Source organism: Rhea americana, unplaced genomic scaffold (genome assembly GCF_003343005.1).
Source record: "Rhea americana isolate MKP2758 unplaced genomic scaffold, rheAme1 scaffold_311, whole genome shotgun sequence".
NCBI classification, from domain to species: Eukaryota; Metazoa; Chordata; class Aves; order Rheiformes; family Rheidae; genus Rhea; species Rhea americana.
The window spans coordinates 777,084-800,136 of record NW_028186437.1 but is presented as its reverse complement, the minus strand read 5'-3'; the positions used below and the strand labels follow the sequence as shown (position 1 = coordinate 800,136).

Genomic DNA, 23,053 nt, shown 5'->3' with positions numbered 1-23,053 from the left:
CCCCCCTCCCCGCCCCAACGCCCGCGACCCTCCGCGTTTCGACCGTCCCAAGCCCCGGAGCACCCGCTTTCTCTCCGAGCCCAACACCAGGAGCAACTTCAGCTCACGGCAAAACCCAAATCCGCCCTCGGCTCCTCCTCGCAGGCGCTACGTGTTTGCACCGGCACGAGGAGGCGGCCGGGGTCCCCAGGCACGCGTCCCCCTCGCCGGGCCTTCGGCGGCCGAGCCGGCGCGGCGCCGAGCGGGGCGGACGTCACCGTGCCGGGGCACGACGCCGGCTACGGATCAGTGCGTGCACGTCGGGAAAGCTACAGCTCCGGGGTGAAGCCAGCCCTCTTCCGGATAGAGGTCGGGGAAGGGTACAGACGAGGGTAAGAGGATAAAGGAAAAGGAAGGAAAAATAGGGACAGGTAGAAGAAAAAAAAATATATATATATGTGTATATATATATATATATGGAGGAGAAGCAAGAGGACAGCACGAATAGACCACGCGCACAGCACACGGCGCAGCCTGCCCCCAAACAGGATCAGAGACGCGGCGCCGGACGGAGGCGGCTGCCTGGGAAGGGGGGGGGTTCGCCGCTAGTTCAGCGGTGCAAGCGCGGAGGCAGTGAGCGCGGCTGTTGCTGAAGCTGGAGGACGACGAGCGCTCGACGAGGCTTGCCCACGAAGACGCCTGCCCTCGCTCGAGTCGGCTCTGGCGCGCAGAAGCTGCTGAGCGGRGCCTTCGCTCAAGGGGGTGGGCTGCCTAGAGCGACACGGCTCCRCGAACTTCGTACGAGACTTTAAAAAAGGATTTAAAACAAAAATTTTCTCCCAGATAAAGCTCACGATAGCAGGGGAAACATATCCGGAGGTTGAGAAGAACAGAGAAGAATCAAGCTTTTATCAAAGCTTTGAAAGCTGGAAGCAAAACTTCACAGGTCTCACTGGCCCCTTTACAGGGGAAGCAAGTTTGCATGCTGCTTCTTTCTTCTTCTTTTTTTTTCTTTTTTTTTTTTTTTTTTTGCCTTTTTATTTATGTTTTTCATGGAGGAAGGGAAAAAGAATTATCAAAGTGGCCAAGAAAAATTCACTGTGCTTCTGGCCTGTTACGCAGCAGTAAGGTGCCTGGAAAGGGGGAAAGCCCCACGCGCGGCTCTATCCAAACCCTTCGAGCTGCGCACTGGCCCGGCAGGGCCACCTCCTCCCCTCTTGCAAACGTGACCCCGTTTCGGCTGCCCGCCGGCGCGCGGAGGAAGCGTCTCAGCCCCTGCGAGGGCAGATCCTGCTGCTGCAGCCGCCTGCCACGACGCGCCAGCAAGGCTCGGCCCACGCCACCACGCCGGGCTCCCAGCAGCGGCGGCTCGCCCCGACGGCTAACCCGAGCCAYGCTCTATCTGAGCAAGTTTTGGTTATCCAGCTCCCGGTGCACGCCTTAGCCACGCTAAAAATTTACTGCCAGGCTCCCACGGGCCTTCGTTAGTGCTGTCGCTTCAAGCGGTTTGCTCCAACGTCAAGTTTCCCAAGYGCCAGCGGTAGGGCAAAGACCCTCCACCCCTGCGGATCCCACCTCTGACCGCCTCCAGGCTTTGCAAGCCGCAGCGCGCGCCTGCGGCTGCAGCGTGCGGCCGCCGCTTGCATTTCTCTTTTTGTGCAAGGATGGCAACGTGAGGGCACGCGGGAAAGAAAAAATAAATGAACGGAAAAAGGATCAGCTCTTCCAACCGGACAGAGGTCTTCCCTACCCCGACGCAACGGCACAACCAGGGACGCGCGAAAGCCAGACCGGGGCGTCCGCCCCGCCGGGACGGACACCGAAGCAGCAGCCAGCAGCACTCGCACGGTGCCGCCGCGCGGGTCAACAGCAAGGGGGGAGCAGGAGGCACAGGAGGGGATGACGTTTCCCCCTTCTCCACTAAAAAGACTCAGTTCAYGTCCAAGAACTGCCCGTGGAACAGGCTTGCTGGCGGTGGCTGCCGGGAGGTGCAAGCCGTCCGGTTCCCCATCAGCCGTGCGCCCTGTTTCCACGCCGGAAGACCGTAACGTGGCAGCCTGAAATTGGTCGGGCTTGTTTTTAAAAAATGGCATTAAGGAGAAACCAATCGGAGGTTTTTTAGCTGCTGGGAGGCGGGCAGCTCGGAGCCCCCCCGCCGCCTCCGGAGCCTTTCACCCCCCCGGGCAGGATTTGGACCCAAAGTGAGTCGGCCCTGTCAGACAGTGCAACCAGGTAATGCGGACAGACGGACGGACAGACACACCTCTTTTCCTCTTCCTCTCCAGCGTTCCCTCTGGAGTGGCAGCAGAAACAGGGCCAACAAAGGTTGGGTGTTAAAGATCATGCAAGATAGATGGATGGGGGAGAGAAAAAGAGGGAGGGGGGAAAAAAAGAAGAGAAGAACAGATGATAAAGTTGTTACAGGCAGAGAGAGAGAGAAAAGAGAGAAAAAAGAGGAATTTAGTTCTTTTTGCTTCCCACTCTCCCCTTCCCTCCCCACCATGGTTGGAAAAAGGAGACCCTGCAGAAGCCCCGTGCAGATTTCGGGGAAACCGGGGCAGGATTTCCCTTGCAGAGAAGGCTCAGCCACGGGGTGAATTGGGGGAGGCGCTCGGAGCAGAGAGCAGCTGCCAGGGGCTTATGTCCTTGCGAGACATTTTGCTCCTGCTAATTTGGGGCTTAATCGAAGCAAATGTGGTTAYGGTTACATTACTGTTCAATAGTTTCTTTCACTGGTTTGCTTGGGAAAAAAAAAGAAAAAAGAAAAGGAGGAAAGTGTTAAAGGAGAAAGAAAAGACCGATCAGTTCACCGAGCCTGGCAGAGCATCCTTAAGTGCAAGCAGACGCTGTCGTGGTTGAGCTTCAGGTGCTGGGGGAGGATGCCGGAGGGCTGGCTGCTTCAGCAAGTGCTCGGAAAGGGGACTGGGCTAAAACGCTCAGCGGCTTTCCCCCAGGGAGCTCCAGGCCTCCGAGGTATCTCCAAATCCCAGAAAAGGGATTAATTATTTCCTTCCGCGGCAGAAAGCGGAGCGTTTGCCTGCAGCGCTTCTGCTCGGGGCTGTCGGGAGCAGGGGAAAACGCAGGGACGACCCTGGGTCCACAACCCCCAGGAGGGCTCCTGCCACTCCACGCACCCATGTCGCCGCGGGGTCTCGGTTGCACTGCTGGCCCCCTAACCGGGGCAGCCGGGAGCACTGAAAGGACCTTCTGAAGAAAACAAACCCCAAGCCCAGGGCTCCAAGCACGGGGGACGTTGCTGAATTCGTTGCACACGAGGACGAGCTGCAGCCACTGCCTTCCCGGGGCAGCRGGACCCAAAGCGCCGCTGCCGCTCGCGGCGGGACAGCTGGACACCACGGCCCCTCCGCGGGCAGGGGATGGCCGAGGCGGCCGCGCTGGGGCTCGCTTCCTACCTGGTGGTGGGAGACCTCTTCCTCCGCTCGCAGTGAACCGCGTCGAAGAAGGCGGCGTTCCAAAACCTCAGGTTGTGCCTGCCGAGAAGGAAGGAGGCGCTCGCTGCAGCAAAGCCCCCAACCGGCCCTCCAGCTCCCTGGGAGGCCAAATTTCCCTTGGGAGGTCCGCGTTGGAGATGAGGATCATTGTAAAGAGGAGCCTCGCGCTAACGCTTCGCAGCCATTAAAGCGACGCCAGCAAASTGCTGCCGAAAGGCTCCATCCTGCTCCCGTCACCCGCCTGCGCCTCCTGCACGGGCCACAGGCAGGTGAGGGTCAGCCAGGACCAGCTCCCCAAACCAGCCCCCTGCGTGGCTGCAAACGCCTTCCCCGGCACAAGGGCATGACCGTCTCTTTTAGGGACAACAACAACTTAAAAGCAATCAGGAGAGTTCGGGCAAAAGGCAACGTGGGGGCAGGGTGGTCAAATCCCCTCTTGCGTTTCCGACCCCAGTGAGCCTCACGCGAGGTGGTAGCTCAGCCAGCTCCGGGCAGGTTTACCAGATTGGCTGTTGCTTGAGGTGCATGTACAGGTAGATCTTCTCTCCTTTCTTCTCCTCCTCTGGGCTCTGCACAGAAACTGTGGGGATGCACAATGACACACGGCGCCCTGGAGGACCCTCGCACCCGYGCACAGGCTTGGCACTCCCTGGTGGGTGTCCGAGTGGCCACCATGGCGAGGTCTGCAAACCAAACGCTTGGCCCCAGCACATCTCCACCAACAAGGAGAAGAGCTTTTCTCCCCTTTGTAGGCAGACATGAAGTCAGACCAACGTGCAAATGTCCCAGGAGGATKCTTGAGGGCTGGACCCCTCTTTCAGCAGCACAGGTGGCCACTGGGAGGGTGACAAGAGCAACAGGAGCAACGCTAAAGCTCAGAGACAGCAGACGCCCAAACCTCTCTGCAACCTAACACCTCTGAGGACAAGATGCCTTTGGGTCCCGGTGGGACAGTATATGATATTGCTCCAAAACAACAAGCTAAAAGGAYTGAAGTGCTTTGAAGCTCTTTTCCAGGAGCTTGGGGGAAGATATCCCCGGTCCTTCCTGCCGCATGTCTCTACYCCACAGCTCCTGCAACACCAGGCATCTCGCACAACTTCCAACCCTCACTCCTTCCCATGCTTAACTCAGCCGCACTGACTCCACTCACCCGTCTTCTTTAGCTTCTGCTTTGGCTTGTCCTCCCCTTCGCTTCTGTGACATAAAAAATCAGCGTCAGCTCCAAAGAAGCCTGTCCCCACCCAGCCCACGAGGTGAAACCCTGGCTTCCTTGGCAAGGAAGCCACCTTCTTGGGCATGGTCCCCAGGGCCAAAAAGGTGGCCAGAGATATCTCCATGCACTGCCTTCCCTTGGCAGCAACAACCCTGGCTTAGGGGTGTCCATGCCGAGGAGGTTTCTGCCTCGGCCACATTATGAGTGCATGCCCCAGCCCACCCAGCCTGCCCGGAGCACCCAGTGGAGCGGTACCCACTCGCTCTTCCAGGCTGCGGGACCCTTCAGTTTGGTCTCCAGGCCCCCAAAGAAGCCCTTCACATTCTCAGTCTTGGCTGATGTGTTCTTCAACAGCCGCTCCGCTATGTCCTTCTTCTCAGCCAGCCAGCTGTTGGCWGACTTCAGGTATGAGTCAATGCTGCCCATGGGCTTCTCCTTGGTCTCCAAGGGCAGAGCATGTGGTTTGCCTGGGGGAAGGCAGCAGGAGCTCAGCGGGCTCTTGGGCCCCACAGCAAACATATAGCTGGGCAAATCTCTGCTGCAAAGAGCACCGCTCTCACGGCCCAATGCAGCAGGTGCCACCAGCCCCCAGAGGATCTGCTCCAAGCAATGCTGAAAATGCAACGCAAAGACCAGGAGCCAGACTGGAATGATCCAGTCTCCATCCCATCACAATTCTTGTAGGTTCTTCCTCCTCTCCCCATTTTGGATAGAAAACCCAGTGCCCCACATAGGAGTGACTGCCACACACCAGGCAATGAGCAGAGGCGTTTCTGGGTTGGAACTGGATTCATGTGACATCCCCAGGATAAGGGGACATCTGGGGATTGCCACATATGAATTTCCCTGGCTGGCTCAGGTGTGAGAAGCAATGACGCACCAACCCAACACAAGTAGGGTCTCCAGCAGGTAGGCACAGCCTCCATGCCATGAAGGCCCTTCTCCTATCAGCATCTGAGTCAGCCAGCATAAACCAAGTTCAGGGATGCCTTCCATCGCCCTTCCCCATGCAGGGCAAACCTCAGCACCGGGGCCAAAAGCATTTCAGCATCTGTCTCCAGCACAAAAAAACCCGAGGCTGCAGACACCTCTTACCGATGTAGTAGTAAGTGAAACACATGGTCATTAGATTCTTGGCAGGGCTGAAGTCATCCATCTGGTGACACCTGGAATCAAGGGAGAACTAGATGAAGATGCCTGGCGATGGCAACTGAAGCAGCCTAACGGTTCCTGCTTGGCCCCTCCTGTAGTTGTGGCTCTGCTCTCATGGGGCAAGGGCAACTTTCCTGCAGCAAAGCCCTGAGAGGGCCAGAGAAACCACCTCTARATAGCTGTCCCAGCACCCCTCAAGCTTGCCCTGCATGGAGACTGACAGCAGCGAGTCCAGACAGTGCSAGCAGCACCCCATGCTTAGGGCAGCACCGTACCTAGCTGGGTCAAGTCCTGMACCACATTCAGGCTAAAAAACCTTGATTTTTGGCAAGGCTTATTRAATGGGGTGACCAGACCCTGCTGACTTCAGCATCTGCACTGCACTCCTCCTCACCTGCTCCCTAGCTCAGGTCGGACTGCAACCACCCAATGGGGCCACAACATGTGGGACAACCCAGCAACGCTTCGCATGAGCCCTCTGCTTCCTTGGGCCAAAGCAGCAGAGCAGGTCGGAGATGGGGATCTCCTGCCCCTCTGGATTAGTAGGAAGATCACAGGGGCTTTAGGGGATTGCAGTGAAGCTGAAAACCCCCCCACCACTTACTCAAACAGCACGAGGGCAAAAGATTGCATCAGGCGATAGAAGGTCTGCTCCGAGACGCACTTGGAGTTGCAGCGCTGCAAGCACAAACCCAGACCCAGCTCAGCACAGCCATCCAGAGCTGCCGTCTGCTGCGAGCAGCAAAGACGACCGCAGCTCCCCGAAGCGCCCGGGGACGGCCAGAAAGCACGTCCAACCAGGCCTCCATCTCGGAGACAGCAGTTTGAATTTCTGGTGTGTTTTCTTCTAGGAAATAGAACATTTCTGAGCGCTCATCTTATTTCATTTTATATAAACAGACAATTTCTCTCCCACACTGCAACAATCATATTTTTAAGTGCCTCAGGATGCATTTATTTATGTACTGTACTAAAGCTCYTCCCTTACCCCCGAGCTCCTGTCCTCTAAAAATACCAGATTGCCCCATTTCCCCGCTTCGCACCTTCTGCCCCAGCTGCTCCCCAGTCGCTGCTCCTGTATACGTATTTGTGCACCCAGATATTCTGCCCAAGTCGCCCCTTACCTGGGCGCTCACGTATCGTGCGAACCATTCCCTGCCCTTCCCGCTCTCGCCGCTGCAGAGCTCACCAAACTTGGCCTTCTCTTCTTGGTCCAGATCCTCTCTGAAACAGAAAAGGGGGAGGAGGAAGAAAAACACCACCGTTAAAGCCGAGGACGTGCCCGGCGTCCCCGCCGCAGCCGGCACGGGGGGAGGCTCAGCTCCCCGCAGCGTCCAGAAAGGGGAGGGAGATGCAGGCGCGTCCGTCCTGCCATCCTCCCGCGCACGTCGCTTGGCGGGGGGCAGAGCAAAGGGAGGGGAGGAGAGAGCGAGCAACAGCCCGAGCGGAAACCCAGCTCCCGAGACAGGCGCGCCGCCCCGAGCAAGACCAGCCCCAGCTCGGCTGTTGCTCCCCGTCGCCGGCGGTCTGCTCGACCGCGCTCGACGCGCCGTGCCGGAGCGCCGCGGAGGGCGCAGTGAGCCTCGCGCCCGCGGAGCCTGAGCCCTCCCCTGCTCCGTGGCTGCAAATGCGGCATCGGAGCTGGAAACGGCACGAGCCAAGCGCAGGGGAAAAAAAAATAAAAAAAAAAAAAAATCAATGCTCACCCGCCGGCGAAGACCTTCTCCACGTAGTGCCGCATGAATTCCCGGCGCTCGGCCGCCGCCTCGTCCTTGGCCGACTCGGTGCTCTGGTTGGAGGAGAAGGACTCGTTGGAGGACGAGCGGCGGTAGCTGCTCCAGCGGCTGGGCGAATAGCCCATGTCGTTCTCGCTGTCCGCCGACTCGGTGGCGTCGCTCTCCTCCCCGGCCGCGTCCTCGTCGCCGCTGCGGCGGTCCGGAGGCGAGGGCTCTGCGGGGGCTTCGGCATCGAAGTCGATGAGGTTCCCCACGGGCACGTCCAGGGGCGCCTCCATGGCTCTCGCAGCGGGATGCGGCGGTGCGGGCAGCCGGGGGTGGGGGCGGTGGGTCAGCTCAGTTGCCCTTTCGCCCCTCACCAGGGCATCAACACCATCTTCAGCCTCGGAGGACAGGCTGGCTAAAGCAGGCAGGTCCTTCCACCACAGGCCACATTAGTGCAGGACGTCTGAAAGACAAGGGACGGATGTGGGTGATGAGACGGGCCCAAGGAACCACCACCATGGACCTAGGGAGAAGGCATCACGTGCCACCACCCGCAACGTCTCCTGGATGCCACCAGCAGCAGGGAGGGGAAGGACAGAGGCGCAGCGCCTCGCTCCTCTACGAGCGAGCCCATGCGGTGGTCTCATGCTTTCTGCACTGCTCAGGGGATTTTTCTTCCTCCTGACTCATCTTTTTAGCCCAGAAACAAGACAGTTTAAGCCTGAGCTCCATATACCACATTTAGAAGGTGATATCTCCCAACCCGACAGGTGAAATTGGGCCAGCACGAGTCAGCAGCTGGCAGACGCTTGTGATCTTCCAAGGTGGCTGCATCCATCCCGCCCTGCTCTGGCAGCTCGTGGCACAGCGCAGCAGATCCCTCCCGATCCGAATCGGAGAGGAGAACGCAGAGTCACGTTACCGCACGYGTCTAAATGCGAATGCGTCAGCACTGCTAAGACGTTCCTCATCTCTTGCAAACAGATGCAAGGAGAGAAAAAATTCCCCAGGCTCCTTCCCCCTCCTGAGCATCCTCTCGCCACCTYCTCGGTGCCCGGGGATGCTCAACCCCCCGGCACATCGCACACTGGCTGCTGGGCGATGGGGCGAGGAGGGGGCTGCCTGCCCGAACCGCCTCTCCTGCGGCACCCGGGCCCCAGGGGCGAAACAACGACGCCACGGGCGTCAGGCACACAGCGAGATCCTCCCTCGCCCCCCAGCCAAAYGGAGGGGCTGGCCACACAGATCTCATTAAAACCATCGTAAAGATGATTTTTTTCTTTTTAATCATCTCTCAGCACAGCTGTTTCCGGAGCACAGCGGAGAGGGCTGCTGGGGGCGAGAGCAGGGCTTCGTCTGTCYGCCCCCAACCCCTGCAGCCCGGCCCAAGGCAGCTGCAAAGCCCGGTTCTCCCGGCGGGAGCAGGGACCTCCCTCCGCCCGTCCCTCCGGAGCCCGCAGATGGAGGCTCGGAGCTGCCCAGCTGCAATGCCGTCAGCCGCAAGCTCGTGGCCCGGCTGCATTTTCGCTGGAGGCAGGCCAGGATGTTCGTGACGGACCTTCTCAACCACGCTTCGSGGGACATGCCTCCCCTGCTTCCCTGGGCCATGCTTCACCCCCTTCCACCACGCCAGGGACCACGTCCGGACGCGGAGACGCCTTCACCTGCTGTCTGAGCTATCGGAGCTTTCTGAAAAACGCAAGGTTTCTCAGCCCAGCGATTCGGGGCCGGGAATTGGACAGGAGAACAAACCCGTGCCCCTCGGAAAGCCTGCCCACGGCGTGGGTTTAACTTCTCATAAAGCCCCACGCCGAGGACCTCGCCAGGAAAGGCGCTCGCCGAGCGCCGCTGGCCTCGGACGTCCCCTTGCACACCACCGCCGCGCGTGAAGAAATCGCAGGAGTTTCTCTATCACACGGGACGACGCGCATCCAGCAACCATCCAACCCAGGAACGCTCTCCTTAAGCAACGTTTGCTGGGGTACAACAGCTTTTTCGCTCCACCAACCACGCGGGCACAACCCTCCCGGAGAAGCTGATGGGCAGGCTCCCACGCCAGCCCCTCGCGCCGGGCCGCCCCGCGCGGCAGAGCCCAGACCTCGCGCCCTCCTCCACGCAGGCGCCGGCCGGGAGCCCTTCGGAGAGAGGATTYGGGGTGCGGGCATCCCCCCACCCCGCCCCGGGCTTGCTGCAGCGCAAGCTCGGCAGAAACCCGGGTGGGTTTGCAGCGGGCCGGCTGACATCAGCACGGGCATACGGAGGAGCCTTAAGAAGAAAACAAACCCCGAGGCTCAGCCCGGCACCCACGTCACGACCCGGTCACGTCTCCAGGGGGGTTAACCCAGGAGAAAACAAGAGCCAAAATACAAACCGAGAGCCTCAGCGTCTGCAGCCTGAGCGCTCGGCTCCGTCCGCACGTCCCAGAGCCTTCGGTGTCACGCTCCTGCCTTGCGACTGCTGTTTTGAGGCTGAGCGTGAACAAGGGCTCCAGAATAAGAAGGTTGTTTTTGGCTTTTGCCGCGGCGTATCGAGCTTTAGCGTCCTCCGGGTCCTGCAGCGCCAGCCACGACGCTCAAGCAGACAGACAAGGCAACGCGCAGCTGACAACAGGCTTGCTTGTAAGCACGCATCTTCCAKCGCATCTGTACACCCCAGGGGGAGCTGGCATGTAATAAATCTGTGCCTTCCCGCTGGAAACGGCAGCCAGGGAGCACTAGCAGCAGAGAGGAGAGCTGGCGGGAGCCGCCTGCAGACAGGCGGGCAGCTCCGAGGGTCGCCCTGTGCTGGGGGGCTCACCGAAGAGGCTGTTTGGGTGCCAGGAGCCCTCCTGAGTCACGGTCTGCTCGACCGCCAGGGCTTTCTGGAGGAGAAAGGAAAGGAGGTTTCCGAGAGGTTTGGGGCTGCCAGCTTTGGCCAAGTGCTGCAGCGGTCYGTCTGAGGCCGGTGCAACGAGCCAGGGAAACAGAGACGGAAGATGCAACAGCATTAATTCGTACCTCTTTATCATTATAAATGAGACTTAAAAAAAAAATGTTTTTGCTGCATTAAACTTGATCTGAATTTTAAAACAGTTTAAAATCTCATGACTTCCTATTGCTCATGCTGTTTTCCTTTCATCTCTCCCCGCTTGGCGAAGACGCAGCCCGACTGCGTTTCACCGCGAGACACCGCGCTCGCAATCCCGACCCCACGGCATGCCGCGGGCGCCGCAGGAGAACCGCGGGCGCTTTCCCAAGGGAACGGAGTTGCCTGTAGCGTCCTGGACGCCTGGAAAAGGCACGGACCGGCCGGGAAGCAGTCGGGCCCGTGAGACGGGGGCTCGGACGCCAGCCGCGCGCGCGTCGCTCCGGCATCGCCTCCGCTCCGTGGCCGAGCTTCGCCCGAGGGCGGACGCGGGGGGCAGAGCCCTCGGCGCCCAGAGCCAACGTGCGGTGCCATCTCCGAGGGGCAGGAGCCAGCGCTGACTGCRCCCACTTACCCACTTGATGAAGCGCTGGCGAGGAAATTACATCTTCGAACGAAGCAACGCTGCTGCCATCTGCGGCTTTCCTAATCAAGCGTGACGTGAAATACGTGCTGGCTCTCTCAGCAGCTCCCTAATACGGTTTTGGAGCTTGTTGACGGCGGCTTTGGGGCGAGGGAAGGAGGAGGCGCCCGGGACAAGAGCGCGCTGCGGTGCAGGGTGCAAGCGCAGGTGTTGCACGAGGGGCGGGTTTCCCGGGACCCACCGTGTCCTGGCAGGAGTTGCTCCCCCCAGGATGAAAAGATGCAGCTGGTAGGGGAAAAACCCGAGCAGGGAGCTGCACGGGGCAGAGAGGAGGCACCTGCCAGCAGAGAGGAGGACACGGAGGGTGCCTGGACTGGGGAGCGACTTGTGCAAAGCCGGGGAGAAACCCAGGAGGCATTTAAACCTCGTGCTGAGACGCAAAGGGAGGAGCGAGGAGCTGGGATCGAAAGCAATTGAGGCAGCAGCAGCGGAAGGGCTTTTCTTCTGCTCCATTTCAGACGAAGGTCACGGCTTCGCYGCCCTCCTCGCAGCCTCTCCCCGGCTCCGCGCACCCTTCCGGAGGACGGGATCACCCGGCCCAACTTCGCAATCAAATCCTGTCGCCCCATCGCAGAGCCAGAGCAAACGACACTCGAGGGCAAAAAAAACCACCCGCAAAAATCACCCGCGAAGCCTCGCCGAACCCGCAGGGCAGCGCCCGGACCGCGGCAGCGACAAAGGACACGACGCAGCCCCGGCCCCAAGCGGAGGCCACGTCCCTCGGGACCGCCCGGCAAGCGCTGGCATTGCCCCTCGCAGGGGAAAGGGATCGCAGAGGCCTGAGCCCTTGGGCGGCCGCGTCGGCGGGGAGCAGCTCGGTGATCAGAGCACGGAACGGATCCCGCCTCCGCGCCCGCCCGGGGACCGGCGGTGCGGAGAGGCTCGGATTACCCCAGCACGGTGCAAACGCGGGGATTTGCACCTCGCTCGCCCCGGGCGAGCGCGGCGCAGCCCGCGGCACGCAGCCAGGCGGGCCGGGAGAGGGGATCCCTCCGCAGCCGGTGCTGCGGAGCCAAGCGGCCGCCTCGCTGCCCGGCCCCAGGGGCTCAAACGGYGCCCAGGCCCCTGCCCATCTGCGTCCGGAAAGCTGCAATTATAAACGTGACTAATCCTCGGTACGAGCTCAGGCAGTGGGCGGCTTTCCGCGCAGCGGCAACGCTCGCGCCCACGCTCGCACCTGCATCCTACACGGAGACAGCGCTCCAGCCCGGAGCAGCCGTGGCCTTTACAGACCGTAATTAAAGCAATGAAATCACTGGCTGTCTTGTCGCAGCAGCTTCCAGAGTGCTCCCCTCCAGAGCAGCCYGCCCCTCGGGGCTGGGACAGTGCCCAAACCCGCCGGTGAAGGAGAAAAGGGCTCTTAAAGCCCTTGAGCAAATTCACCCTGCTCGCATCCCGCTCMAGAGATGCCGCTGCGAGGAGCGGGGCAGAGACGATTAAATATTCTCGCGGGACTCGGCTTCTGCCTTGGCAGCCCCGGAGGGACGGCTCTGCTCCGTCCCGTCCGCACGCTGATCGCAGCCGCCGGCTCCCCCGGGCTGCCAGGATTTCCAGCGTGGATCCGAGCCGGGACGAGCAGCCGCAGCTCCCCGTGCTGCGGGACGCAGCTGCAGCCGCGGGAAGGATTTCGCCCCGGCAGCGGCAGGGCTTTGACTCACCCTGCAGCAGGAGTTTTAGCCCCGCTAGATGCGGTTTAATCCGCTGTGTGTCTCAGTTTCCCAGCTGTATCACAGGGGCACGTATCTGCCAGCCCGCAGGAAGGGCGGGCGGGTGCACAGTGACCTCTCCTTGCCAAAATTTCGTCCTGTCCCGGGGCGACGGCGCTGCCGGAGGGACCGATGCAGCAAAGCGCTGCTCCTCCGCGCTGGCAACCGTCCACGCCGCAGCCCGTCGCAGGGATCCGCTCTCGCCGCCTCCGTCCGCGCGCGGAGGCCGGTGTCGCCCGGTGTCGCCCGGCTCACGTGCCAGAACGAGCCGGGGATCAAACCACGAGAGACTTTTCTTGGGGGGCTGCGGTCGCCGGCCCCGGGGAGCGCAGGGCATCGCCCGGGGTTGGCTCACCCCCGCGAGCGGGCAGCGAGGAGCCACGGTCGCCCCGCTCTTGCCGAGGGCACCGCGGGCAAAACCTGGGTTTCTGCCAAGGAAAACTCCCTGCAGCACGAGGGAACAGCTCGGCTTGTTTCCTCCGTTCCGTTCCTCCGCGGGAACTGGTCAGTCTTGTTCCCTCGAGTCGCTCATTAATCCTCCCGCTGCTCCAAGCAAACAGCCGGGGCCCCAGGGCGATACCCGCTGCAGAAACCGCGCMGGCTCCCCCTCCAAAACCGGCCCGAGAACGCCGAAACGCACCRATTCCCCTGCCCGGGACCTTATCGAGCCCCTGGGATTCCTGACACTGGAACCGCTGCCCCCGCCACGCTCACCTGTCCCTGCTGCTGCGCTGCTCTGCTCCCTGCGCTGGCAGCAAGGACACGGCCCCTTTYATCAGGGCTCACGCCAGCTGCGCCCTTGCCAGCGCACAGCCGCGACATCCGGATTGCAGACGCTACGCGGCGGCTTTACAGGCCGAGGAGTTACGTCCTCTGGAATCCAACAAAAACAAATCGCGGCCGTTTCGTCGATCTTCCCCCGAGCGCCACGGAGGCCGGCGGTGATCTGCACGGCACCCGCGCTCGGCCGCGTACGCGCGCCCGCAGCGCGGAGCGGAGACCGCCGGCGCTCTGGGCATGCCGGAGCCAGCATGGCGCGGCGCACCGGGCCGCCCTGCCGCGCCGCGCCGGGGAGAGGGCCGCGAGCCCGCGGCCGGTGCCCCCTCTCCCGCCGCAGCGCCTGGCGCAGGGGAGCGTTTTTGGCAGGCGAGGCGGACGCCGCTCGGCCCCAGCATCCGCGCGGGGGCTCGCAGGAAGCCCAGCGGCGGGCACGGCTCGGCCAGCACGCAGCAGAGCTTCCTGCAGACTTTCCCATCCCTTTTCAACGCCTGCGTTAACCCACACGTATCGCTTTGCAAAGCCAGCTCGTTCAACCTTAAGAACTACGCTTTTTTTTTTTTTAAGGCAATCTGAAGCCCAACAAGCTCTCAACTTTCCCATGCATTGCAAAGAGCCCTTTCTTCCTGCTAACATGAGACACCAGATGGCAGCTCCCCCTTCGAGCGGACTTTAGAAGAAGAGAATTAAATGCCTCTTGAATAGCCCTGCGCTGCGTTAAGACCGTCTTTTGTGCTGAGCAGCAGCTTCTCCTTTAAGGCAGCACAGGCTGCGGCCGCCCCACGCACGCACGTCCCGGGAGCCCCCCGAGCTCCCCCCGAGTTTATTCCGCGAGTCCCGTTTCCCGCTGCTCACCTTGCGAAATTCCAGGCGGGGGTCCCCGGGGCCGGGCCGGGCCGCCTCCACCCCCCCCCCTGCTATGGAAAGCAGCTCCTCAAGGGATTTCCCACGGATATCCCAGCCCCAAAGGGGTTCAGGCCCCCGCTCCCCTCGGAGCTGCCGGCTTTGCCGTGCGCGCTGCCCCGGCGGCTGCCGCGGCGCGGGGGAGCCGCGACGGGGCGGACGCCGGAGCCGCCCCCGCTCCGGCCCCCGCGGGGAGCGTTCAAACGCGGCGGCGCTTCCCCAGCGGCTGCCGGAGCCGCGGGTTATCGGGGAGAAAAGCAAAGCGGACGGGTGGGGAAAAAAAAAAAAAACTCCTCTGCGTCGGATCCCCCAGGCCTGTCCGCGCCCTCCCCGCCGCTGCCGCCCTTGTACCTGTGCCCAGGAGCGGTGCCCGCGCCTGGCTCGGCTCGGCTCGGCTCGGCTCGGCTGCGGCGGGGGGGAAGCGGGCAGCTCCGAGCGCCCCCCCCCGCGCCCACGCAGGCGCGCACGGCGCCGCCAGCCCGCGCCGAGGAAGAGGAAGAGGAAGGAAAAAAAAAAAAAAAACCACCCGGCGTGGTGCGGTTCGGCGGCGGTTCGCGGCTGCCGGGCGCGGGGCGCCTTCCCACGCGGCGCCTTCCCACGCGGCGCCTTCCCACGCGGCAGGGAAGCGCGGGGAGGGGGGTCCCCGTCCAAGGGGAAGCCTCCAGCCCTTCCCCGTAGCTTTGGCTGTTTTTTTAAAGCCTCCCCATCGCTTATACCCCACAGGAGCGGGAATTACCTTCCCCGATGAGCTGCTGCGGCAAAAAATAAAATCTGGGGTAGAAGAGCTCGCAGTGGGGAGGAGAAAGCGGGTGAGAGCCGCCGGCGCAGTCCGCCGCGGGCCGAGGCTGCGCCGCGGGCAGGGCTGGGGTCCCCCGCGCCCGCCCACGCTCCCCCGGCACGTCCCGCCGGCCGCCTCCGCCAGCGGCTCCCCCGTCCCCTGCGCGGGCCAGCGCTTACGGCGGCCGCCTTCTTCCCTGAGCGCCGCTCAAGCGCAAAGCTCGGGTGCTTTCATTCCCCGAAGCACCTAAGCGGTAAAGCAGAGGGTGCCGAGAGGCCTGGGCGCGCTCGCAGGCTGGACGCCYGCGTGCCCAAGGGCGAGCGCGGACGCGGAAGGGGCCGGCGAGCCGGGCGGTGGGGAAGGGGCGGGATCCCTGGCCGGGRTGGCCGGGCGCCAGCGGGGCCTCGAGGCTCCCGTTTCGCCCTCGGCGTCCCCACGCCACGACGCTCCTCGCGCGGAGCAGCCCGAGCGCCAGGCTGCAGCCCCGAGGCTGCCGCAAGCATCGCAAGAGGGAAACCGCACGTTTGCGGCGCAGCTTGAGCTCAGCAAACCTCCAACAGCGTTATTAATTCGCTGTCTGCAGAGCACGATCACTCTAATTAACGCGGACTTTAGAAATTGCAAGCGACGTGTAAAAACATGTATCCCAGATTCCCAAATTTTTATATAACACGATSATGAGACGGTGGCTTTCACGCGAACGCCTGATCTTTAAAGCACGGCTCGCAGGTCACGTTTCTGCACCGGCGCACCGCGGAGGGCACCCGGCCGCGCACGCTCCTGGCACCGGATCCGCCGAAATCCCGCCCCCCCCCCGCTCCTCGAGGAGCAGAGAGGGGCAGAGACGGCGCCGCGCCGGGGGGGCCCCCACCTCCGTGCGCCGGGGGGACGTGACCGACGCGACCGCGCGCTCCCGGCCCCCGGCAGCGCCCCGGCTTCGCCCGCGCGTAGCCCATGGGCACGGCGAGGCGCGGAGCTGCCCGCTCGGGGCGGCTGCCCCGGGCACGCCACCGCGCTGCTCTGCCCGCGGGTTTGCACGGATCTTCGGCGCTTCGTTCCCCCCCTTTTTTTTAACGCAACGGCTCCGGGGAGGCTTTGTGTGCTGCACGGGAGAAGCAGCCTGTTCTCCGCAGACGACGGCGCGGCAGGACTGCAGCAGTCGGCGGATGCTGCGAGATGCAGCGGGCCACGTTCACGTCTGCTGGGGCTGGCTYAGCAGCGCGGCGAGGGAGGCCGAGCGGAGGAACGGCTCCGGAGCACCGGGAACGTCCCCCGGCGGCAGGGCAGCTGCAAGGGGAAGCACCTCTTCGTGCGAGTTACCSAAGCGTTGGGCAATTTTTGCCTCGTGCCCTTTAGCAAAACACATCCAGCCCGGGAGAACAGGGTGGGGGGGGACATGGTGACAACTCCGGAAAGGAGCCACAGTTTCAAAGGCAGAAGGATGTGATGCAAAATCCTGCTGCAAGGAGCAGGGCAGAGCAAGAGCAGGGGGAAACACCAGCAAGCCCCGGACTACGCAGCAGCCCCGGCCTGCAGGCACCKCCGGCTGCAGCGGGACGCTGCTCCAGCACCGAGCACACGAAGAGCGCMCCAAAAGCCCTCGTCTAGCGACAGCATCGCTGCGACGGACGTGCAGCAGCGAGTCGCTTGCCCAGCGAGCAATCATTCTGCATCAAAAAAGACCCACAGCTGCATTTGGCCATTCGAACCCCAAACTATACTCACCCTGCAAGAGCTCCTGGACCACAGGATTTGGTTTAGATTTGCGAGACAAGGAAGATGCCAGGTTTTTAATGCATATCCAGCAGTGTCCTCCTGCGCTTCCTCAGAGCCCCGATCCGCCTCCCAAGGCCGCACTGAGCAGCGGCAACCCAGGATCCGTCCCCTCTGGGCCCATCCCAGGAGCTTCCAGCTACTCATCTGGCACCACCCAGCAGAGCCCTGAAAACTCGAAACTCCAACACGAACGTGCAGTGCAACAGTGTGTTGCAACACCGTGGATGGTTGTGACACGACTGCTAAAAACCTAAATTAGCCATTCTTTCAGCCTAGCCCTCTGCAAATCCTTCCTAATCCAATCGATTTTAGTGGCATTAAGTTRGCCTCTCCCTTCCCGAGCAACAGTTGGGAAAAGCTCCATTTTCATCGCGAGCACGTCCGAAATGCATTTGGCTGCTTCCAGCACTTAACACGGAAACGTGCTGGGCCCCCGCGCGCGCTGCGGGCACGCGCTGTTTGCAGCACGGGCCCCTGCGCTGGGCCGTGAGGGTTTTGGTCTGGTCGCCCGGGGCCGGCTGCTGTGGGGGGCTCAGGGCACCCGGAGGAGGCCGAGGGTGCGCGCAGCCGGCTCCGGCCCCCGCGGCCGTCGGTCGGCAGAGCGCCGCGGTTCCCCCCCCCCGCCGCTGCCCCGAAACGCGCCGCTGGCTGACGCGAAACACCGGGGGCCTTTCACCGGCCGCCCGCTCGCCGGGGAGCGCGCGGAGCCGCCGCCGCCGCCTCCCTGCAAGGCCCCAGCAGAGCCGGCCGCGCGGCCGCGGGGCGCGTTCTTTCATCCAGTCTCCGCTCCAGTTACGGGAGCCAGGAGCGATTATCAATTCTCTGTTTGTGTAAAGCTCTAGCACATGCAGGATAACAGCCCAACAAGGAATTTATAAATATAGTCTTCGGAGGCCGTAATTGTCACTTGAACCATCTGTTAAAGCTCAGAGCTAGGCAGGCGGCAGCGCAGCGCACCGAAATACTCGGGGAAGCTCGGCGACGGCCGAGCCGCCGAGGGGCACGAGCGGGAGCGCCCGAGCGGAGGCGCCCGGGCTGGCCCTCGGCCCCGCGCGCTGCTCCGGCTCCGCCAGCGCCGACTCGCGGGAGGCGAAGGACGGAGTTAATGGCGCTGCTATTCCCAGGGCCTGCGTCGTTAGGAAAAGAAAAGGCAGTCAAGCGTCTTCACTCGAATGCACCGTGCAATTTGTTTTACATCTAATATCATCCTCGTTCCCCGCAGAAGAGAGAGGGGATGAAACCCCCCCCCCTTTTTTTTTTCCTGTCCTTGATGCTGCAGGGCATAAGCAAGGCCAAGGAAGGAATTTGATGCAATTTATACRATGGCAAAAATAATCTACACCTCTGCAGCGGTGGTGCTGCAAGCTACAGGCCGAGGCGAGCGGCTGCCGAAGCGGGTTACAGGCACTGCCGTCCTGAGCCGCCGGCTCGCCGCGCACCGAAAGCCAGCTCAGTGTTTAGCTCCTGGGCTTGCAAGGAGGGTGGTGGCAGAGCTTTCTCCTACCCACAACGGCGTCAACCCGCCCCGYGCTCGTGCCGCTGGCGCTGCCGGCACGTTGCCTGCGGGTGGGATTCGCTCCGCTTGCAAACGCACCGTGCCCGGCGCGGGGAATCGGCCTGGCTGCTTCGGACGGGGGAAACGGCCGCCGGGCTCGCAGCGCTGCCGCGCGCAGCAGGCGTCCCGGCCGGCCTCGAGCGCCGGCGCTAACCCTGGAGCTTCCCGGCAGGAGCAGGGTTTTCCCCTCCCACGGAAAGCCTCGCTGCTTCCCGCACATGCAAATGCCGCGTCCCGCTCCAGAGCAAACCCTTCCCTCTCTCCACGGTGGCAGCGGGGCCGGTGCAAAACTCGGTGCACCCAATTTAACGGCGGGGGGGTACGTGCACCCCTCCTACCCGCTCCGCAAAGAGGAGTCGGGGCCGGCGCAGCTTCCCCTGCTCCCCGCGGCTTCCCCCGCTGCCCGCGGCTTACCAGGCCCGTGCGGAGCTGCAAATGAAACCACCACGTCAGCTCCCACCCCCAGCACCTCTCCCTGCTCCCGGGGAGCTGCCGCGGCGCGCAGCCTCCGCGGGCGCTGGGTGCTGCAGCCGCGTCACGTTACATAATTCACGCAAGGCCTCCGGGTGCTGCTGCAATACAGAAATAATACGGCCCAGAAGCCGTGGTCCCAYGGCAGATAGCAGCCGAAGTGCCAGGCTTTCTCTCCGGGGCTGGAGCAAGTAAGAGATAAAACACGCTTGCTCGAGAGCACAGGCGAGYGACAAACGCTTATCGTCACGTCAGCAGCCTCAAGGCTATTGCACAGCATCATGAAAAATATTATTCCTCCCACTCTGCTCGCTTCAAACTTTCTATTTTTGGCACAGCCCGCGTTACTGAGCCGGGCTGCTGCCCTCGCCCAGCCTGGCTGTTTGGAAATCAGTCTGACCCRAGCCAAACGGGTTGTCCTTAGACCCTGTACTGTATTATTTCTGTACTGCTGCTCTGGGGCAGCATCAGAGCTGCCGCCACGCTGCTGCAATGCCCAGGTCCRAACGCAAAATACACTGGGAAAAGAACGTTTTTGCTAATTCAGTTCTGTGGAACTCTAGGATCTGTAACTGAGGGTGAAATTAGCCTCCGGGTGCACTTCAGTGTTGGAAAACAGCRTGATAAATTAGCTCAGCTTTTTGCCTGGTTTGCCCGGATAATCCTTCAGGTGCAGCCAGACCGAGCGGATTGCMCATCTCGGTAAATACCAAGGCCAAGCAGCGGCGGTATATACACCCCAGCGCTGCCCGCAGCGCGCGACGGGCCCGCGTTCGAGTCCCCCCCTGCAGCAGCCTGGCAGCGGAGCCGAGCGGAGGTCGCTCGCGCTGCCGGTTTGATTTATGAATATGGATTTTGTTGGTTAAGCCATTAGGAGCGGTGATGAAGCAGTTCAGCGTACATCCTGAACTGCAGCTCGCCTCATTTGCCGCTCGCGCTGCAGAACATCCTCTGAACCTTCCCCCTGCACCGCTGTTCGTGCGGGGAAGATTATATTAAGCCTTTTTCCGTAACGCCGTAATTCCACCTTGTCGCCCTGAGCCCGCCGATAGGCGAAACGACCCAGCACCGGGCAGGGAAACCGACGGGTGCAAAATGAGGTTGCGCAGGAATTCCCAAGTATCCGTTCCCAGCGGGAAAAGCAGATTTGCCGCTGAAGCAGCGCAAAAAACCCTGCTAAACACGCTGAGCGCCCAGGGGGTCTGCTGCGGCCCCGCGGCCCCAGCGCCTCCCTCCCGCCCCCTCYGCGGCCGGGGACGCGGGGCGATGCCCCCGGAGCAGCCGGCAGCGCCCTGCCCCGCGGCTCCTCCGAAGCGCCAGAGAGGAAAACTATTGCAAAGCAGCGYGCGGGCCGCGGCTCGCTGCGCTGCTCCCCGGCGTCGCCCAAACCGGTTAGCTCCCTCTCCCGAGGTCGGGTTTCCCTGTTCCCRGGTCGGCACGGCCCCGGCGGAGGAGGCCTTGTGCAAGCAGGCGGTCGGAGGCAGCCCGTGCCCCGAACACCTCGCCGTGCAACCGGGGGAACCGGAGAGGGAGAAGGGGCTCGGGCGTCCGGCCCCGGCACGTGCGCCCTCGCGGGGCTCCAGCCCTCCGACGGAGGGGCAGAGGACCGAGGTCGCCAAAGCCCAGTTCCTGGTATCTCAGTCTTCCCCGACGGCGAAGGCGGTGCCCTGAGTCCCTGTCCCGCCGTGTCCCCTAAGGGACAAACAGGACCCACGATGCGACCACGGATGAAACGACTACGTCACCCGCGCTGGCGCCTCTGGGAGCAGCCCTGGAGAGGACGGGTTCCAGCTTGTGGCATCTGAAGGCAACAACAAAGATGCTCAGAAAGGAGCGACAAAGATCTCTGCAGAGTCACAGGAAATTAAACTTCCACATTATTTATTTGAACAACTCACCGAACTCTTAAATCTAGCAGTTCGAATGATGGCAGCGATCTAGTGCATGACTCACCACCGGTCCTTCCCTCGCCGGGTTTTAATCAGCAGCAGCATCCAGGGGGCCGAGCCAGACAGCTCCAGCGCTGCTGATGCAGCAGCAGATGACGGAGATCGTCCGCCCGGGCCAGGATTACGGCCGTAAGGCAAGCGGCTGCCAAGGACTGGGTGCAAGGGTGGGATAAACGCACTAGAGCGGGTAGCAAGGTCACTGCAAAGGGGACATTTCCTACCTGTCTGTGGTATTAAGGTAACGAGATCAGATTTAAGGACAGGAGGTCACGCGAGCCTTGGGAGTCTCCGTGGGAAGAGACGTGGTTGCAGGCACCAGGGCGAGCAGCAAGAGCAGCCCCAGCCTGCGCCTAATTCAGGTTCCTGGTGGTGTCACGAAGCAGGAGGTGAAGTAAGGGAGGACAAGGTGAGGGAGAAACGGAAAAAAGCCCCAGGGAGAAGCCAGCCACAAAGGGAGACGCTGGGAGAAGGGCGCGGAGGACACAACGGCTGAAAGGGAGAGGGAGGCGAGTGGGTTAAATTTAATTTTAAAGCAGCTACGTTTTCCCTGGCTGCAGGGTGCAAAACGCTCACGCTGTTCAGTGGGTTTGGGTTGTCCCTCAGGTACCCACGTGGCAGATGTCAAACCGAGCCAGCTGACGGGCGCCGGTTCGCCTTGGCTTGGCAGCTGCGTGGCTCCGCGCACGTCCAGCCGCCCTGCGCCCGTCTCTGCAAGCGTATCGGGTCAGGGATTCCCAAGTCCTGAAGGGACTGAGTCCTCAGGGTGCCCTGAAGGTCAGGACCTGAACAGGCCAGGTCCTGTGGCTGCCCAGATCTCAGAGTTGCCAGTCCCAGGTTCTGGGTGTGTGTGGGGGTGTCTCATCGGTGCCAGGTCCCATAGATGCCCAGATTCTGTAGGTGCAGGTGTCCAGGGTGGTCCAGAGTCCCAGAGGTGCCAGGTTCCATAGGGGCCCAGGTCCTAGAATCCCAGATCTCATAGGTGCCCACATCCCCAGGGGCCCCATAGGTGTAGGGATCCTAGCTACAAGGACATACAGTCCCATRGCTACAAGGTTTCATAGGAGGTCCTAGGGTCCCAGATACTATAGGTRCCTAGGACCCATAGGTGCAGGGGTCCTGGGTGGTSCAGSGTCCCAGAGGTGCCAGGTCCCATAGGTGCCCAGGTCCCATAGCTGCRGGGGTGCCAGGTGGTCCAGGGYCCCAGGGGTGCCAGGTCCCATAGGTGCCCAGGACCCATAGCTGTGGGTGTGCCAGGAGGTCCAGGGTCCGAGAGGTGCCCCAGTCCCATAGGTGCCAGGTCCCATAGCTGCGGGGGTGCCAGGTGGTCCAGGGCCCCAGGGGTGCCAGGTCCCATAGGTGCCCAGGACCCATAGCTGTGGGTGTGCCAGGAGGTCCAGGGTCCGAGAGGTGCCCCAGTCCCATAGGTGCCAGGTCCCATAGCTGCWGGGGTGCCAGGTGGTCCAGAGTCCCAGGGGTGCCAGGTCCCATAGGTGCCCAGATCCCAGAGGTGCGGGGGTGCTGGGGGGGTCCAGGGTCCCGGGGGTGCCAGGTACCAGGGGTGCGGGGGTGCCGGGTGGTCCAGGGTCCCAGGGGTGCCCTGGTCCCGGGGGGTCCTGGGTGCTCCAGGGTCCCAGAGGTGCCCTGGTTCCCAGGGGTGCCGGGTGGTCCAGGGTCCCGGGGGTGCCGGGTCCCAGGGGTGCGGGGTTGCCGGGTGGTCCAGGGTCCCGGGGGTGCCCCGGTCCCAGGGGGTCCTGGGTGCTTCAGGGTCCCAGGGGTGCCCTAGTCCCCGGGGGTGTTGGGTGGTCCAGGGTCCCAGAGGTGCCTCGGTTCCCAGGGGTGCCAGGTGGTCCAGGGTCCCGGGGTGCCAGGTACCAGGGGTGCGGGGTTGCCGGGTGGTCCAGGGTCCCGGGGGTGCCCCGGTCCCGGGGGGTCCTGGGTGCTCCAGGCTCCCGGGGGTGCCGGGTCCCAGGGGTGCGGGGGTGCCGGGTGCTCCAGGCTCCTGGGGGTGCCCCGGTCCCGGGGGGTCCTGGGTGCTCCAGGCTCCTGGGGGTGCCCCGGTCCCGGGGGGTCC

At 62.6% G+C, this 23,053-nt stretch overlaps 1 protein-coding gene across 9 annotated transcripts in view; it reads right to left on the bottom strand.

Annotated features, from left to right (window-relative positions):
* Positions 1-12: 12 nt before the first annotated feature.
* Positions 13-23,053, bottom strand: part of KIAA0513 (KIAA0513 ortholog) — a 24,982-nt gene continuing 1,941 nt past the window's right edge. Inside the window, exons 1-11 of one of the 9 annotated variants that reach the window (XM_085310156.1) lie at positions 20,932-20,954; positions 7,506-7,983; positions 6,924-7,023; positions 6,404-6,477; positions 5,743-5,813; positions 4,907-5,114; positions 4,585-4,628; positions 3,933-4,011; positions 3,393-3,470; positions 2,243-2,272; positions 13-1,629 (exon numbers count right to left, since the gene is read on the bottom strand). In XM_085310156.1, the coding sequence (XP_085166282.1) occupies positions 1,464-1,629; positions 2,243-2,272; positions 3,393-3,470; positions 3,933-4,011; positions 4,585-4,628; positions 4,907-5,114; positions 5,743-5,813; positions 6,404-6,477; positions 6,924-7,023; positions 7,506-7,813 (1,158 nt within the window). In that variant the 5' untranslated portion in view covers positions 7,814-7,983; positions 20,932-20,954 and the 3' untranslated portion in view covers positions 13-1,463. Of the gene's footprint in view, positions 1,630-2,189; positions 3,471-3,932; positions 4,012-4,584; positions 4,629-4,906; positions 5,115-5,742; positions 5,814-6,403; positions 6,478-6,923; positions 7,024-7,505; positions 7,984-12,725; positions 12,977-13,487; positions 13,794-14,405; positions 14,472-14,804; positions 14,918-18,976; positions 19,139-20,931; positions 20,955-23,053 lie in introns of those variants that run through there. The other 8 variants (XM_085310151.1, XM_085310149.1, XM_085310152.1 and 5 more) reach the window with 8 other exon arrangements.